General features: G+C 46.9%; 3 protein-coding genes across 3 annotated transcripts; 2 read left to right on the top strand and 1 right to left on the bottom strand.

Annotated features, from left to right (window-relative positions):
* Positions 1-194: 194 nt before the first annotated feature.
* On the bottom strand, positions 195-2,034 carry PtA15_3A872 (uncharacterized protein; the record flags this gene model as incomplete). The annotated part of the gene is made up of 5 exons (XM_053167883.1): positions 195-844; positions 912-1,030; positions 1,106-1,598; positions 1,674-1,792; positions 1,862-2,034. 5 exons carry the CDS (start codon positions 2,032-2,034, stop codon positions 195-197), a joined length of 1,554 nt encoding a protein of 517 aa, XP_053019056.1.
* Positions 2,035-3,906: 1,872 nt separating this feature from the next.
* On the top strand, positions 3,907-6,258 carry PtA15_3A873 (uncharacterized protein; the record flags this gene model as incomplete). The annotated part of the gene is made up of 5 exons (XM_053167884.1): positions 3,907-4,047; positions 4,134-4,193; positions 4,269-4,337; positions 4,416-6,065; positions 6,160-6,258. The coding sequence occupies 5 exons, from the start codon at positions 3,907-3,909 to the stop codon at positions 6,256-6,258; spliced, it is 2,019 nt and encodes a 672-aa protein (XP_053019057.1).
* A 2,637-nt stretch (positions 6,259-8,895) lies between these two features.
* Positions 8,896-10,157, top strand: PtA15_3A874 (uncharacterized protein; the record flags this gene model as incomplete). The annotated part of the gene is made up of 3 exons (XM_053167885.1): positions 8,896-9,331; positions 9,430-9,999; positions 10,075-10,157. The coding sequence occupies 3 exons, from the start codon at positions 8,896-8,898 to the stop codon at positions 10,155-10,157; spliced, it is 1,089 nt and encodes a 362-aa protein (XP_053019058.1).
* Between the last annotated feature and the right edge of the window lie 7,965 nt (positions 10,158-18,122).

Genomic DNA, 18,122 nt, shown 5'->3' on the forward strand with positions numbered 1-18,122 from the left:
ATACATGAATAATCCAAGAAACCAAAGAAAAAAACAATGCTAAGTAAATGCATGTATGTACATATGCGTATTTACGGGTTCATGAAACGAGTACAAGATCGATGCGCATATAGTTCTTGCAATTGAATTATTCAGTGGGTGATTGATGAGATAAAGAAAGAAAAAAAGAGGGATGATAAAGAGGAAAGCGGAGGTTAGACAATCCTAGAGGTGATCAGAGTGTTGTGAGGGGTAGTAACACTAGCGCTTGAGTCCGCGAACGGATCAGCAAATGGATCCAAAGGCTCCTTATGATCAAGATGGCTTGAGAGTGTGGGCTTTGAATCCGCAGGTTTAGGGGCGAGGTAGTGGTGAAACGGGTTATTAGTAGTTGGAGGGGGAGAAGCAGTCGAGGCAGCAGTCTCATCGGTGGTCCGATCACTTGAAGACCCCGAGTCGTCGAAGTCTGAGTAGTCTGAGAGAGTGCCAGGGTCGTAGTTCGGCTGGGCCTCATGAGCCCCACCGACGGAGTCCGGGATCAAGGGGGCTGGCAGGTTGTCCTGGCCGGCCGAGGATGCCGTGTGGCTGAAATCAAGCCCCAAGAGATCGTTGGCCGGGGATGTCGGCGGTTCCTCGGGACTGTCGACGGCATAGTTCTGGTCATCGAATAGATTCGGTTCCGACTGGCTGCCGGGTTGTGGAGTTGCGATCTTGGCCTTCGTGAGCCGGTCAGCCAGCTCATCCACTTGAGTGCCTTCGGACTTCGATTGAGCGAGAGAATCGTACAGCTCCAATGCCGCAACCACTTGGGCATTGGTATTCAAGAGTGTTCCCAGATATTCACCCTCTGAGTCGTGTTCGGAAACTGCGATTGCTCACAAGCCAACGTCAATTCTTCAGATCAGACGCTGATTTCTAGAAGGATGACTCACCAAGTTGAATGTATCTAATTAATGCTTTCTGTGACACTTTGACTTTCTCCACCAATGCGCCAATCACAGAATCATGAGCGACTTGCTCAAAACCAGTCAATTGGAGTCGGTTGACCAAACTATGGGAGAAACAGAGAGATTGTAAGCTTCAACGCATGGATGTCGAGTGGTCAGATGAACAGGATGGGACGAACTTGTTGGCAGCTTGAGAAGCAGAAGCAACGGCTTGTAAGATACGTGAGCTTTCCTTGTTTAGATCGAATGCCATCAGAGATGAATCTGAGGCAGGTAACACTAAGTCGGTCCGATAACGCTGATCAATGGGTGAAGATTTGAGCTTCTCTTTACGCTTTTTCTCTTGCTTCTTCTGCATCTTGAGTTCGGCTTTAGAGGCTGAAGGGCTTGGCAGCTCGCTCGATAGCGGCATGTCGATTCCGGTGACGATGGAGCGTTGCGTGGACGTCTTGGGTTTGGTGGAAGAAGGTAAGGATTTGATTTTCTCGAGCTTCGCCCGTCCTCCGCAGGACTTGAACAGGCTGGCTGGGACTATCATCTTTGGGTCTGAGCTATAAGCTCTCTCCCAGTCTTCCATCATCATCAGCAGCCTACGCCTCAATATCGAATCAGTCCTTGGATCAGAAATGAGACTCTTGAAAAATTCCACTAGTCGTGCATCTGCAAATGTGGCTAAATAGCAAGAAATGATTTTTGCGATCAGATTGTTGTTCTCTTGTGGCTTTTTCCAAGTGATTTACCACATACTTCGAAATCGATCTCCTCCATTCAAGACGAGTGCATCCAAGATCGTTAGAGCTTTGGCTTGTTGAGCAGGTCGACCATGTTTGAGCTGTTTCCGGATAGCCCGACTGGCTTCCTCGGGACTGGTAATGGGGAAGGATGGGGTCAGCAGCTGGTAATTGGGACTCCAGTTTTAAGCAGAGTATACTGACCCGGTGGGTTGTAAGTTGATGCATTCGACCAATTCGATGATGAATCCATTGAGGTCGTTTTGGGCTGAAGCCCTGTTCGGATCACAGATCCTGTCGATCCAATCGGTCACTGCTGTTTGCGGTTTGGTGAACAAGTCCTTGGCCTTGGTCGGATCTGAGAATATCGAGGGCATTGTTCTTGGTTGGATTGAAGATGATCGATGTGGTATCTACTTGTTCCAAAGCGTGGTGGGCTTTCTGGCGAGGATGAGCCTGGGTTTTGTTCATGTAATAAGTAGTATTATGTACCACCGGCCTGGGGGAGCCTGGGGCCGGGGCTTTTGTTTTGGCTGGCCCAGCTGTTGCTGACGTAATTCAGCGCCAAGAGCAACAAGCTTCAAATGTGCCCGACGCCGTGGCAGAGATCAACCCCGATGACGGAGAGATCACAGTCTGATCACAGCCAGAGCTAGAGGCACGCCGTCAGTTCAAGCTGCATAAGGATCATCCCAAGCTTTCAATTGGACATCCACTTGATCATCCAACTCGCTCAAGCCCACTCAACGGATCACACCGGAGCGCGGAAACCTGCGGGAATGTACCGACAAGCAATGCTTAATTTTCAGCCAGTCCCTCTGGGTCAGCCACAAAGCAACTCATGACTCCCATCCGGAAAAGGACTCTTGTAACATACAAGGGAATCTTGCAACTTTAATTATTACGTTTTGGACCTTTCAGTTCTCAAGATGTGTTACGTAAACTGAAATTGTTCTCAGATGACTGCGACAAGAGCTTTCTTGCGTTGGCGGATTTTTATACTGGCATCAGCTGGGCCTGCATGCTGATTCCCTTATTGATCCGAATTTAATGGGTAGAATACCGCATTGATTGTAATGGAGGCCGATTGTATGTGAGGACTCCGGAGCATCGAAGTCTACATACTATGTCTGCGCAGAGATTCATCGGCCTCCAATCCCGGAGGCGATTAGGGTGGCTGGTCATGGCGTGCAAGTCGCAGCGAGAAAAGCCATCTGGTGTTAGTAATTCCTATCTGGTGTGAGTAATTCCTATTGCAGCGCAGCGCAATGCTTCGACCAAACCATCTCCTGAAAATTCGGTTGCCAGGTAAGAGCGACCTCTCTTTGCCGACAATGCCGTTCGCGTAGAGTTCTTTGGGTTCTTTGAATCACGGGGAGGAAACGACACTATCGTCGTTATAACATCCGACGTGCAAAGGCCAGTCTACAAGGCTGCGCTCCCGTTTATGATATTGCCAACCTATTACTGTGCCATTTCTTGAAGAGAATAACGCCACCATGGAATCATCTAACCGTTGTTTCACATGCTAGGTCTGAGGAAGGGTCAGAGAGATGTAGGAATTCTTGCTATCTCTTTCTGCCACCTCTTGATAATTGTTCGTTGACATCGCCTCAATTGGCGCCGAAGGCATCGCATCAAGGGGTCAAGTTTGGAAGCCTCGGTGAAGGACGAGGAATACAGTTTGTCGGGTCTACCCCATCTTCTCGGTTTCCCTGCAGTGTTGTAGCCAGAGACATCAACCGGGGTCCGGGCAGGCCGCCGAGACCAATCGACGACCGCTTATGGTTTGATCTCAAGTGGGGTTTCCTTGAGCTTTCTTGGGAGTCGGCATCGATCCCATGAGTTTCATGTACGGTGGAGCTTTCTCTCGGAGGCAATGCCTGTTTGATCGATACTTTGGAGGGGATTTGTGACATACAAATAGGGCCACTTTCTCCACCACATCTGTTCGTTCATTCTATCTCACCACTCATCAAAATTTAATTCAGTCTTTCATTATTCACCTTTAAAAAACGTAGCGCCATCGAGCCCAGTGAGCTCAATCATTCATCTTGTCTTCCGATCGTTTTTACCGCTTGCATAGCCCTTTCCCCATCTTCCCCATCTTTAAAGCGAGGAAGCACATATTTTCGATCTTTGATTTGATTTCCAAGGCTCAACGCTCCTTATTTTTACTCATCATTCAAGTCTGCATAAATACCTCCTTTTTTCCTCTTGTTCTTCTTTTTCAGTTATTCTCTACAAAGATGCCACGTACCACTGCCAGCCTCGTCTGTCTCGTTGCTTTAGCTGCCCGTCAAGGAAACTTGGCTCATGCTGCAGCCGTCTCATCATCTGCATCTTCGTCATCTACCGCCGCAGCCACAGCCGGCTCCACTTACATGGTGGTACGTGCTTCATCCTTCAACTTTCTTGCAGAAATTTTTGTTTGAACTGATTGGGTTCCTTGAACTCAAATGATTGATGCTATTAGAATGGACAGGTAGTGAAATCCAGCTCTAGCTCGGCTCAAGCTGGTGCTGGGGCGTATGCTGTAAGTCAAGCATTCGAAGTAATTATGATTATAATGTGACTCATTTTGTCTATGTTGTAATTCCAACCCGCCCAGTACGCCGACTCCGATGGACATCAAGTCGAAAAGCATTGGTCTACCTCTTCGACCAACGGTTCCAAAAAGGTTGGTTTGAGATCACCCCAGCGACTATCGGATTCCTAACGTGAACATTGATCATGAATTCTTGGTTCAAAAATCTAGAAATGTGATTGCGAGGACAAGAAGAAGCCTTGCGATAAGAAGCAACAGGATGATGGAAGTTTGCCTGTGCCTGGAGTCTCCAGTGGTGGAGACATCTCCCCTTCTGGATCCAACTCACCTGGCTCTAGTTACCCAACTGGTGGACCCTCCGGCTACCCATCCACACCCTCCGATCCCTCGTCAGTGACTAGCCCAAGTGGAAGCGGCTACCCATCCCAGCAGGGCTCTAACTGTACCGACAGCGCCACCGGCTCGTCTTCGAACTGCATGCCGGCATCGAACTATCCCAATAGTTCGCCTACGCCACCAAGCTCCGGCTACCCATCAGTCTCAAGTGGTGGGGGAGATTACCCGTCCGGCCCAAGTGATAGAAACAACTACCCATCGGTCTCGAGTGGTGGCAGTGATTACCCATCCAGCCCAAGTGGTGGAAATAACTACCCTTCTGTCTCAAGTGGTGGTAGTGATTACCCATCCGGCCCAAGTGGTGGAAATAACTCCCCATCTGATACCAGCGGGGGTAGTGGCTACCCATCGGGCAACTCAACCTACGGTCCTTCTACACCTGGAAATGTTTCCCCTCTACCAGGTACTGACTACCCTTCGCCGAGCGGTGATAGCACTCCATCAATCTCCAGCGGGGGAGGAAGCTACCCGTCAGGTTCGAGTGGGGGAAATGCCGCTCCATGCAATGGTACCAACTCGAATGGAAACGGCGGATCTTCATTGACATCCCCCCAGGGTAGCAGCTACCCGTCTGTTTCCAGTGGAGGAAATGACTACCCACCTGTTAGTAGTGGCGGGAATGCCTACCCATCGAGCTCCAATGGAGGCAGCAATTATCCTTCGGGTTCGCCATCGGTTTCGAGCGGTGGGGGAGACGTTCCCCCACCTGTTTCTAGCGGTTCAACTGACTATCCATCGCACCCAGCTGGTCATAACTCCACTTATCCTTCAACATCTGGCCAGACCGACTGCGGCTGTGAAAAAGGTTCTGGAAACTCATATCCCGTTACTCCTTCGGTCTCGAGCGGGGGTTCTTCACCGAGCCCAAGTCCCTATCCCGGCGGCCCTCCATCAGTCACGAGTGGAGGCTCGAGCCCAAGCCCAGGAGGAAGTCCCTACCCAGATACTCCTTCTGTCACCAGCGGAGGCTCAAACCCGGGAGGAAGTCCTTACCCGGATACTCCTTCTGTCACTAGCGGCGGCTCCAACCCGCGAGGAAGTCCTTACCCGGATACTCCATCAGTTACTAGTGGAGGCTCAGGCACTAGCCCTGGAGGAGGTCCTTACCCGGATACTCCTTCTGTCACTAGCGGCGGCTCATACCCGGGAGGAAGTCCCTACCCAAACACTCCCTCAAATTCAAGTGGTGGTTCTCCTCCTGGCATCAAATCTCCCACTGGGTCACCCAAAGATTCACCTTATCCAACAAACAGCAACAATCCCACACCAATGGCTCCTGGAAAAAAATCACCCATCCCTATGAACAACACGACTGACCCAAGCTCCCCAACCCATCCATGCTCTGGAAATGACAAATCCACTAGCAGTAACTGTGACACTCCTACACCAAGCAGCAAGAGTCCTGATGGAAGCTCACCCAAGCCTTCTCCCCAAGGATCTGGTTACCCTGAAAATTCCACAAGTGTTAGTAATTTTCATCCTTGAACAAGACTGGGAGGGTTCTGACAAACTAATATTCTTCCTCATCCTGAACTTGCTTCCTACTATTCTTATTTAGACTGACTCTGGAAGTACAGCCTCAGCTCTGGTTGGCCATTCTACTGTTCAGACCTTGCTCATAGCCCTTGCCGCCGGCTTTACTGTCACTTTCCTTTAAGATGTAGATTCAACTGGATTCCAATTCTGGCACAACATTATTTACAATATACTGGAATTCTTTTTGTGGACAATGATCTAGGTTTTTGATTCCACCATGCTTTTTGTGGGGGGTGGGAATCACCATGAGATATGGCAGATCTCCATTTGGGTTGTGGATCAATATAGCAATGAATAAAAAAAAGAAAAATCTACACATAAATGCCAAAAAAAAAATGCAGACATTCGAGTTTTGTTATTCAAATCAATATCTTTATACTCCAAAGGATCAAATTAGATTTTACTCAATTCTTTCAAAATTGGGTTGTTTTCACAATGAAAAAATCAATCAAGATTACCACAACCACCCACTCCAAAAGCATAGCTTGATCCATTCTACTCTATCAAAAAAAGATACCATATCACTTGCATTTTTTTTAGTTTAACACAAAATTTTCATTTCTGCTTTTCAATCTTCAGAACATTTTACATGTGCAAAGATCATATATTTGTCTTTCCTTCTCTTTTCAGCAGAGATTTTGATTTTTGATACATTTTGGTTTCTTTTCTATTCATTCTTTTACAGATAAAACCCAAAATCAAATAAATATTTCCTCCTAATCTAAGGATATTTCTTTATTGAATCCCTTGATTAAATACAGTCAACTCCGCTTTAAAAATAAACTTTTTGACATATGAACCCTACTCAAGTCCATCAAGGCACTAAATTTGGTATAAATACATTCTCCATTCATCTATTGCATTTTGGTTTAGTGATAGTCTGTTTGTTGACTATTATTGAAAAGGAAAAAATGAGATTCAGATTACCTTGGATTCACAGCAATTTGCTGGTCTTGGTAGGTTCAATTGTGTCTGAAATTTCAGGGGTCCTTGACAAGCAAGGACCTTCATCTATGGAATTAAAACAGTTTTTGATTCACTAAAGGAGCTTTTAAAACACTCTTGAGAGAGTGCCATATGTGACCTTTTTTGCAAAACTTTGCTAGATTCTTTTGATGAAAAAATTAAGAAATATTGAAACATGCTGGAACTCATCCACAACTGATCTAGAACTTCCATAAATCATCCGGACATAATGCAGAATTCATCTGAAAATCTACTGGAACTCAGTTGAAAACAAAAGGAAGAATGGCCACAATTAAATAATAATAACATTTGAACTGTTTGCTGATTGAAATGATTTCTTGGGGTTCAATTCATATTATTTACATGCTCATGAAGGTGGTTGTTTTTCACTTTTTGTATTTCACCCTCATGTCATGTATGTGCATAGCAGGGGGGGGGGGGGGATTACAGGCTGGGCCTCCCACAGATCAAAAACATGTACACATCAATTGGAGTTTTATAACATATTTTTTTGGGTAGGCAGATACCTATATCAAGCAACACCCCTGAGGCATTAGGGGGTTTCAAAGTAGACCCGCGCGTGCATGCAGGTCACTTTGCATAACCCAGTATTGCGGGGAGACTGCAAGTCAATGTTCAACATTTGAGTTGAACACTGGCTTGCCTTGCCTTGCGAGTTGCATGCGCGGGTCTACTTTGAAACCCCTTAATTTTGTACTCATTTGTGTTTGCTTAAGCTTATGGTTCATTCAGCATTCTGCTTCATGTCTTCTTCATTCCGACAGATTCGAACTTCCAACATTCCCCGACCGATGCCTCCGATTGTGCCGCTCAACGGCCCCGTTGCAAGTTCTGATGATTGAGCTCCAAGATTCCCGGATCTAACCACACCGTGATGAGGCGTGATCCCATGTCTGGATTTGACATCGTTGGTGATGGAGCCTGAGGGATGGTGTCAGTGATAGACGGTGATCGTTGACAGACAGTCCATCGATGCTTTCGGATTTCCTCTCCGATCGTGTGAATATAGGTAAGCAGTAGTAGAGTTGCGAACCAACTTGAGCCCCGCTGGAACTCAGTTTAACGCTGTTCTTATTCCTGCCATGGTTTTGCAAGAAGCACTTTGGCAGCCGGTGAATAAGTATGTACGTGCTATGTAAAGTGCCGATTGGTCACTGCAGGTCACTGCATGAAAACATTTCCTTTTGCAGAGCAAGTCGTGGAATTGCGACCCTCCGCGTTCGTTAACGTTTGTATGCGCGATTGCGCAATCTGCCGGACAATTGTTGCTATCCAACATCCCGATAGAAGATCACCCGGTTGGAGGGCAATACGGTTATTTAGAGATATTTATTGGATGCTGTTCGTCGAGTGTTCTGGTGCGTTTCCCCAGACGACTTCATGGTCTGTTTGTTGCCGGCGTAAGTATCGAGCAGCGTCGTCGTCGTCGGGCAGTTGTAAGCGAGTCGGTAGTGACTGTGATGGATACATACATGAAATTCGGTCGATTGGGTTTGATCCGGATGACGTAGCACCGCCTGTTGCCCGCCCCTGTCGGTCTCCTGCCACTCTCCCACCACCTCCCCCCCCCAGCAGAGCTCGCCCCGCCCCCTCCCCCTGTACAACTTAAATATCCCATCCAGCTCCAGCCCCGCCCTCCGCACATCCATACTGCCTTCCACGCTGCCTCTACTCAAATACATCCTGCCTTTGCTTTTCTTTTAGTCCTTTATTGTTGTTGTACTGTTCGCCACCTTCTGCATCTCAGTAATACTCCCTTCGCCTTGCCGCCATGTCGACGCCAATGACCATGCCTGTGCCCTTCCAGCAGTTCATGATCCATCCGCTCCAGGTTAACCCCAAAAACCCCCATCCGCTCCCCCCCTCGCTCGACTCCGCTCACTCTGGGGCTTCGAACCTGTCCCCCTCCAACCATTCGACGGTCTCTTCGGTCTATCCCAACTCTACTAGTACTGCTGCTACCTCGCCAGTATCCAACTTCCACGCAATGGCTCTCCTCGGCCCCGGTAGCCTCATTGCCCATCAGCAGCAGCCCGTCAACCCCAACTCGACCACCCGGGTCTTGCTCTTGGCTGACTTCAACAAGGAGCTCAAGACCAGAGACATCCAACATGTCTTTGCCGAGTGGGAAGACGACCGCGGCGGGTTCAAGATCAAATGGGTCGACGACACCTCCTGCCTGATCGTCTTCGCTGACCCTGGCGTAGGTAAGTCGCTCACACACTCACACTCTCTATCTCCCCTGTGGCAGCCGACTCACTGTCTTTCTTTCTTTCTTTCTTTCTTGATGATCTCCTCCGCACAGCCAAGCGTGCCTTCTTGGGCGTCTTATCCAACCCACCGAGCTCCTTGACCACCATCCAGCCCGACGGATCCGGCAAGCTTGCCAAGCTACGTGCTTACAACAAGCCCGACGTCCCCCAGATCCTGGCCTCCGTCCAAAACCGTCCCCGATCCCGATCGAACGCGTCTCAGTCTCTCCATTCGCGTGCATCGTCGATTGCCTCCACGGGCGGACTGGGCCGAAGACCGAGCATGGGCACCATGGCTGCCCGCAATCGAACCTCCTTATCCGGGCCCTCTGGTCTTGCCAGCCGTGCTGGCTCGATCGCCCCGATGTCCAGTAACCCGCTCGGCCATGCCGAGTTGATGGATAACGCATCTGGGCTTCCTACGAGCAACGGAGGGAGCATGTCCATGAACCCGGCGATCAACCTGCCCAACTCAGACAGTGGCGATTCAAGTGCAACTATCGGCTCTGCGCCAGGATCGACTATGAGACCCCGCATCGAAGACGCTGGCAAACGATTCATCGCCTCCGGATTAAGCAAGCCGGCTTCGGCGATCACCCATCAACCTATCAGCGAGCTTGATGGCAAGTCCCCTCACCTGAATCCTTCTCATCGGCCAACCTGCTGATCTTAACTTTGGTTTCTTCTGACTGCTGCAGAGCACCCAAACACGGCCACTTACAATTTGGCCAATCTGACTATTGAAGAAGAGAGCGTCACGCCCACTGCAGCATCTCACTGAACAGCAAAATAGGCACTCTTTTTTTTCAGCAATCGAAATCTATAAACAAACGTTGATCCATTGTTGTAGTGTCTTTTCTTCAAGTCAAAGAAGAAAAAAGAAACATAAGGAAAACTTCCTCCCGGCCCAGCTTTTTTTATGTTGTAAACAATCATTCATTCAATGTCAATTTTTTGTTTGTTTGTTTTCCAAAATAAAAGAAGAAGAAAAAGCTGTTGAATTTTGTTTGTTTGTTTCCATTTACTAGCTCTTTCATTGTACAAACTGCCTAAAAGAAGCTATTTTTCATTCTCATTGCACATGCAACCCACCTACGCACACTCACAAAAAATATTACGAACAGCAAACAAAAGAAACAGAAACTTCTCCAACTGGCCTGCTTCTTGTGGCTTGTCAAACTGTTTTGGTTTTCTTTGTATGATTTTTTCAGGTTTCACTACTGCTGTCTTACTAGTTGCTGCAATTCCTATTACCTGCTCACACAAAACTCAATCTCAAGCAAATGAGCTTTGGTCAAGTTCTTGGAGAGTGCCAGGAGGACCCAGTACCCTTGGTAATCTTTCTGGCAGCCAAAAGTGGACCAACTTAGCTGATAAAATGCTGGAAAACATACAGCCATTAGACTACATTCTGACTACATACCTGTAGGCTGTAGTGTCAGATTGTGGTTACATCTTACTGTCATGTCAACCCATGGCACACCAGTGTAGAGTCACTTAGGGAAGAAAGGTAACTGGCTGGTTACCTTTCTACATAGAATGTGTTACCCCACAGGGTAACACATTCAGCTATGTATTACATAATGTTTCATTTATTATCAGAATGAAAGACTAGATGTTGAGAATGGCAAAGATAATCCATAGTAATGATTGAGACTTTCACATCTTTGCAAGACATGTTAAATTCATAGGATAAACCAGAAGTGTCCCCCAATAACAATACATAGGACGGTTCACATATGATCTTTTGCAGCAATGCATAATTTTGAATCAGCAGTGCAATGAAGTTTTCCACACTCTCAAGCCAATTTGGCTGGAGAGCTAACAAATTTCCAAAACCAGCAAGTGAAGCAGTGTTACAAGCTGTGACAGGGGTTCCCCTATGTATCCAGCTGCCACGTAAATGTCACAGACCACACACTCATAGTTTAAGAGGCTGGAGATCCCAAGCTTAACTAAGCCTCTCCAAGGAGGTACAAAGCATCTCCAAAAGAGAGGCTTACATGTGAATTCAGGGGTGTGGCCTGACAAGGTTAAGATGTCCACACAATTTAGGGGTTTTTGTATACTTTGATGTAATATAGCAGCAATACAATGCCAGTATTGGTCAATATTGTATTGTTTTTTGATACATAAGAATTTGATACCATGTATTGTATTGTATTGTATTGAAAAAGAAATGATACAATACTGTGGTATGATACCATGTATAATTTCAAAAAACCAATACAGTTATTGGATTGTATTGGCCAGCTGATCCAAATTTATTGGATTGTATTGGTGACCCAATCTGATGTATTGGATTGCACTTGCATTACACTGATTTCATACCAACACATATGGATCAGACTCAAACCTGATCCAATACCAATAAATACCAATATGTATAATAGGTTTCCCTGTTGCCTAAACCTCAGCATTTTTTTTTGAAAAAAAAAAACTTCTGAAATTGTATTTTGCATGCCTTCTTTCCTATCATTCCAAAAAGAATGGTGGAAATATCTGCTCTATTACATTTTTTATGATTTTTTAGCAAAACATTTTCCCGTGTTGAAGGGGGTATGAGGGGTGTGACAGGGGTACATCAGCATGTTGCAATAGTGTAGGATTCAGAATTCATATGAAAGATTATGGGCCTCTGGTCAAATTTAAATTTGGTTTTCTAGAAACTGGTCACTGTGAAAAAAACTGTGTCAACTGTGAGCAGTTGACATGTGGTAACTCTGAGGAAGCTTGTGGTGTTACACCAGCCTTGCTCAAGGTTCAAATCAACCCAAGAATTCAGGTGGAGTCAAAATGGCAACTTGACTTGTGTATCTTGCATGTCAACTGCAAGTAGTTTTCCAAGTGTTTTTTTGAAGTGGGTGAGGCTTTGTTGTGTTTTCAACACTAGATGGCGTGTAAACACTAGATGGGGTGTAGAAAACTACCAGGATTTTGGTAGCCCAATTGGCTTCTCAAATTTCAGAGGTGTTGTTAACTTGTGGGCCATCTGATGGGTTTTATGTTGAGTTGTCTGTTAGTCTGCTACCAGGGCCTCTTTCAGATTAACAACAAATACACACTGGTTAGAGTTATGTGAAAGGCCCACCTGAATTGATTGTCACATTTACCCCAAAAAAAGGCAGGTATCATCTATAATTGAGCCAAAAAAGGATGAAATTAGGGTGAAAGTATGTGTCAAGTCAAGCTTGGAGGTTTGTGGTACCAGATTTCAGCTAGACAACCTTTATTCTTAACACATCTAAGCTTGTGAGTCGTTTTTATGTTTTTTTTGTTTTCCAATGTCTCCATGCACATGCATGTGAGCTGTTTTCCATTTTGACAATGTCACCTTGGTGTACGCGGGTACATTGGGGTGACAGATCACCAGAGGGGCCTTTCGCAGCTCCATGACAAGTAAAACCTGGTCAGAAAGCCATTAAAGCCCCAGCTACTCACATTTATGTTGTGTGAAATGCACATATAGAAATTGATCAGCATAAATTCACAAGAAATGATTGATAATTGGACATTGATTAAATTTCATTTCATTTTAGGTTTTAATTGAGTTATCCTTAAAGAATGAAACAGTTCTATACAACATTGCATGAGGTCCTGTGATACTTCCTCATAAATTATGACAGACTTCCCATTGACTTCTGAATAATTTATAAATCATTTCCTAATACAAATCTGACTTATATCAGACCCAGAACAACATAAAATTACAGTCAGGCACTCTCTGGAGAGTGCATCAAAGTCTCCCCTGGTGGTATTTTCAGAGAGATTCCAATCTCTGCCTGCTAGCTCCTTATCCTCTTGAAATATATTCCTGTACACTAGAAACCTTGGGGAGTGTTCTCTGTGTCCCCTTATCCTTATCTAGTGAAGAGTCCAAGCAGGACTCTTACATGAGAACCTCAACATTGCATGCAAGTCCCTCCCTGGAGGGAGGGTGCTTGAATTCCACAAGCATAGGAGAAGATTTTGTGAAGTCAGGAAGATCTAGAAATATTCCTCATCCTGCATTCCACTATCTAGGAATGCACGGCAAAGTCTAGGGACAGACTACAAACAGGGAGTAGATGTGGTGACTAGACCATACAGGGCCTCAAGATTCATCAAGCTCAAGATCTTATTGTAAAACCCTTCAAGACTCCAGATATCCTCAAGACCATCCTGCTTCAGATTTATTCAATTTCCTAGGCTTACTTACACTTTCCCATTATCCTTGGTTATTTTTTTCTTTTTATCTTCCTGTCTCATTTACAATTGTTTCTTGGCCCTAACACATTTACAGTGGGTGAGCTGAAATTTTCACCCTCAAACTTTTCATTGCAGAACCTCAGGCAAGTGACCTGAAGTCATGGGGTTGGCTACAGGGGTGGAGAATAAGTCACCAAGAATGATTATGAAAGAAAAAAAATGAAAAATGAAAAAATGAACAGTGTGAAAATTTAACAATTTAATGCAAATTGCTCAGAATCTTTATTGTTGTTCAAAAAAAGAAGAGAAAATCAGAGAGCACAGTATGGCATGTGACAGGAATGAAAAAAAATGAAAAAAAAAATTGAATTGATCCCAAGCCCAGTGTTTCCTCTTTGATCCTCAAATAAACCAACCACCACCAAAAGATATTCCCACTCTGTCCAACTTCTCCAACAAATCCCATCTAACACTATCAACTCAATCTCATATTCTCACTTTGACGGACCGTCACGGCAAGGTCAGCCTAGAAAAACTCTTCCCCTCCCAGCGCTGCCGCCAAGCACTGGATGGAGCTCCATAGTGTCCTTTATCAGACCACAATCCATCCCCTGCCTGTTCTATGGGCATCCTAAAATACTAATATTGGATGTTGTTTTGTTTCTGTGTTCCTGTCTGTGAAGACCCCCGCGACATTGGGTCTTCACACAAGGGGTTACGGGATCACCTAACCCTAAACCCCCTGCGAGACTCATACATAGACTCGACCCCGCTCTCCCCTAGTCGGGTAGAGATCTGATCTCTCTCGACTAGGTGAGCACCTTTCCTTCTTCTCTTTGTTTTCGATCTGTTTTGTCTGTGTATCTAGCCAGAGAGATCTGATCTCTCTCAACTAGACTTTGAAATACTAGTTACACCGTTTGGAACTAGAACTCAAACGGCTCTCGTCTCGTCATCTGCGCCCGTTCTTTGTCGTCTTCAGTGAGGGTTCACAGAACCCTTACACTTTTTTTTTCTCGTTCCAAACAACCAGGATCATTTGGATCCCCCTTCAGTATCGTTACTCGCCGGTCAATCGTGACCTCTCGTTCTTGAATCGTGACCTCTCGTTCCACACCCGGTCAATCGTGACCTCTCGTTCTCGCACCCGGTCAACTGCGACCATCGTATCGTGGGCGCTCGGCTCCCAACTCATCAATCTTCCCTCAGATCGTTCCCTCTTCTATCGCAACGGCCGGACAGGCCCATGACAACCCGAAACACAAACAGCGAACCCCTCCTGCCCATTACGGACCCCGAGGAAATCCTGCGAGCAGCTCGCCGCCGAGCTCGCCTTGACGCTGCGTTAACTACGACGAACCCTATTTCGGTCCCTCTCCCCTGCTCACCACCGCAGACTCACGCCACCATGCAAAACCAGCCGCCAGGAGGCTCAAACTCACAACCCCCACCCAACCCCCCAGACTCAACGGACCAGGGGTTAGAAGGCGAGATGAGCATCACTGAAGCCTTTAAGGCCCTTTTGACCATTCAGAAGAATACCGCTGTACAGTTTCAAGCGGCCCAATTCCAGGCCGAGCGAGCGCAGGCCCGAGCAGAGGAGCAACGCCGTCTTGATGCCGAACGGCTTGCCGCTGTCGAGGAGCAGCGAAGACTGGACAACGAGAGGTTCATGGAGCAACGCCGCATCGATGCCGAACGGATTGCTTCCATCGATGAACAACGTCGACTCGACAACAGCAGGTTCGACAAGCAACGCCGCATCGACGCTGAGAAACTCTCACTCCTGGAAGAAATCGCCAAGAACAGCGTCAATAGACCGGAACAATCCCAAATCTCTGCCACACAGGCAGACGGGCGCATCGACCTCACTCGTTTTCGAATCTCAGACGGCCCCCAATTCAAAGGTCCTTTCCAAGCGGTCGAGCCATTCCTAACCTGGATGCAAGGAGTAAAAATTTTCTTCTCCACCCGCAACGTCTCCCATTCGGACGATAAACGCTTGATCCTGGGCGCACTGATCTCTGAGACTAATCTTCTATCCTACTACGCCAATGTATCGGCTTCGTATGAGGGCAAGACCTGGGACGAATTCAGGAGCTGTTTATTCAAGTTCTGCCTGCCCGAGGACTGGCGCACAGAGCTCCGCCAAACCATTCAACACCTCGAGATGTCGAACTCCGAATCCTTCATGGAATTCAGCGGACGCGCCCGCACTCTGCAAAGTTTAGTCAACTTTGAAAAAGACTCCATCTCCAATTTCGACCTCGCCGAATTCGTTATGTTTGGATTGCCAAACACTCTTAAATCTAAGGTCAAGGACTTTCAACTCCTTGCGGCCCAGAATTTCAGTTATACCGAATTCGAAAGCCGCACAAATGGGTTTTATGCCACGCTTCCACGCCCTAGACCTTCCACCGGCCGAGGACCGACCACATTGGCCTCCAACACATCGAACCAACTGGACCCCGAAGCCTATCTCTGGAGACTTTTCTCGTACCTCGACTCGGGTGGCAAATGCCATTTCTGCAAGAAACACTGTGGGAACTTAGCCGGCGCATGCCCGGGGCCCCAAGAACGACACATCTTCATTCCACCCTCCTTTGTGGTCCCACAGAAACCGGCGAACTACGTCGCCCCCCGAGCCTGGAAGAACACCCAAGGACCATCGATTTCATCCGCTGGCAAAGCAACGGGACGACCAGCGGGAGTGGCCGCAGCGAGTGTAGAGGCCCCAGCTCTTGATGAAGCTGGCATATCCGCCGTCGCCATGATTGAAGGACACATGGAAGCCGAAGCACTTAACTATGGGGACGATCCGCTAAGCTTCATTGAACACGACAGGGAAGATTCGGAACCCTCGGACACCGAAGATACCCCGGTAACCGCCGAGACTCTTTCACTGGCCGACGTGCAAATGGCCGACGCCTCGCAATCGGGATATCATGAGGGACTTCTTGAGTTCTTAGACAACCCCTCTGCAGCAGAGGTAGACGACAAGTACGTCTCAGCCCGCCACACACTCTCCCCCCCCCCGCGCCATCCATTTCTTTCATGCAGGGAGACGCTTACGCGCCCCTGCCCCTGTAGTGTGTAAACCACGACCCCCCTATCGACGACCACCATTGCCAACCCGGTACCAGCAATCCCACTCGGGATCCTCAATATTCATTCCCTTACACTCCTCTATTCCTACATACCTAGTCTGTTTTAACTCCGCGACCCCGACTCAGCCGACCCCTGTTCCACAAGCCTCCAAACGACCTAACGCCGGCAACGCTGACGGAGGCGTAGACATCCACAAAAAACCAGCTCCTCAACGATCAGCGGCCTCAACTTCCCATAAATACACACTTCACTCGACACATCCCCTCCGGCGCCCCCCTGTTCATTATCCTCGACCGCCCCACTTGCACTCGACCTCAACCGACCGCTCCCTCCTTTTTATAGGGGGGGAGATTGTGAAGACCCCCGCGACATTGGGTCTTCACACGAGGGGTTACGGGATCACCTAACCCTAAACCCCCTGCGAGACTCATACATAGACTCGACCCCGCTCTCCCCTAGTCGAGTAGAGATCTGATCTCTCTCGACTAGGTGAGCACCTTTCCTTCTTCTCTTTGTTTTCGATCTGTTTTGTCTGTGTATCTAGCCAGAGAGATCTGATCTCTCTCGACTAGACTTTGAAATACTAGTTACACCGTTTGGAACTAGAACTCAAACGGCTCTCGTCTCGTCATCTGCGCCCGTTCTTTGTTGTCTTCAGTGAGGGTTCACAGAACCCTTACACTGTCCCTTTTATTTATTGATATTCACACATTGGCATCCACCACACTTGTAGTTTGGAACCTATGTAGTGTAGTTTGAAAATTCATACCTAGTAGTATAGTATAATTTCCTCAACACTGAACATTGGTTCAATCTAATAACTGTTCTGTCACTTGACTCACTGTTCTGTCACTTGTATCACCGTTGTAGGACTCGTGTGGGACACTAAATATAATTTGGTGAAATATCCGCTGAGGGGGAAATAAATTGCTTAATAGGTTGAAAGGCTATTACAACTTACGGGTGGTTTGAAAGACCTGCCCCTCTAATAATACTATGCAAATATCTAAGAGTCTTGTAATCAATATTTATAAAGATATGGCTGATTCCAAGATAGATCTTACTTTCATATAGTAATCTCTATCAGACCTAGATCACTTGATTCAACAGGCTAGCAAATCTGTTGTAACTTCTTCGCTTGCAGGCAATATACTTACTTTGTTATACTTGTACTACACGTTACTAATACGCTGTTTAACTCGAACTTGTTGTTGTGTTATGCTTGGTTCTACTACTGCTGAAACACTAATACTGCTACTAAACTTCTACGCTACTTGCACTAACCACTAATACCGCTAATAACCGCACTGATGACTAAACTACCATATGTGACCAAACCTTCCTAGGCTGATTGCAACACTAACTAACTACCGTAACTAACTAACCACTGTGACCAAACCTCTGTAGGCTGATGGGGAAAAGATCTGATGAGGGGGGGAAAGAGGCCTCC

The sequence above is a fragment of the Puccinia triticina genome, chromosome 3A, assembly GCF_026914185.1.
Source record: "Puccinia triticina chromosome 3A, complete sequence".
In the NCBI taxonomy this organism is placed as follows: domain Eukaryota; kingdom Fungi; phylum Basidiomycota; class Pucciniomycetes; order Pucciniales; family Pucciniaceae; genus Puccinia; species Puccinia triticina.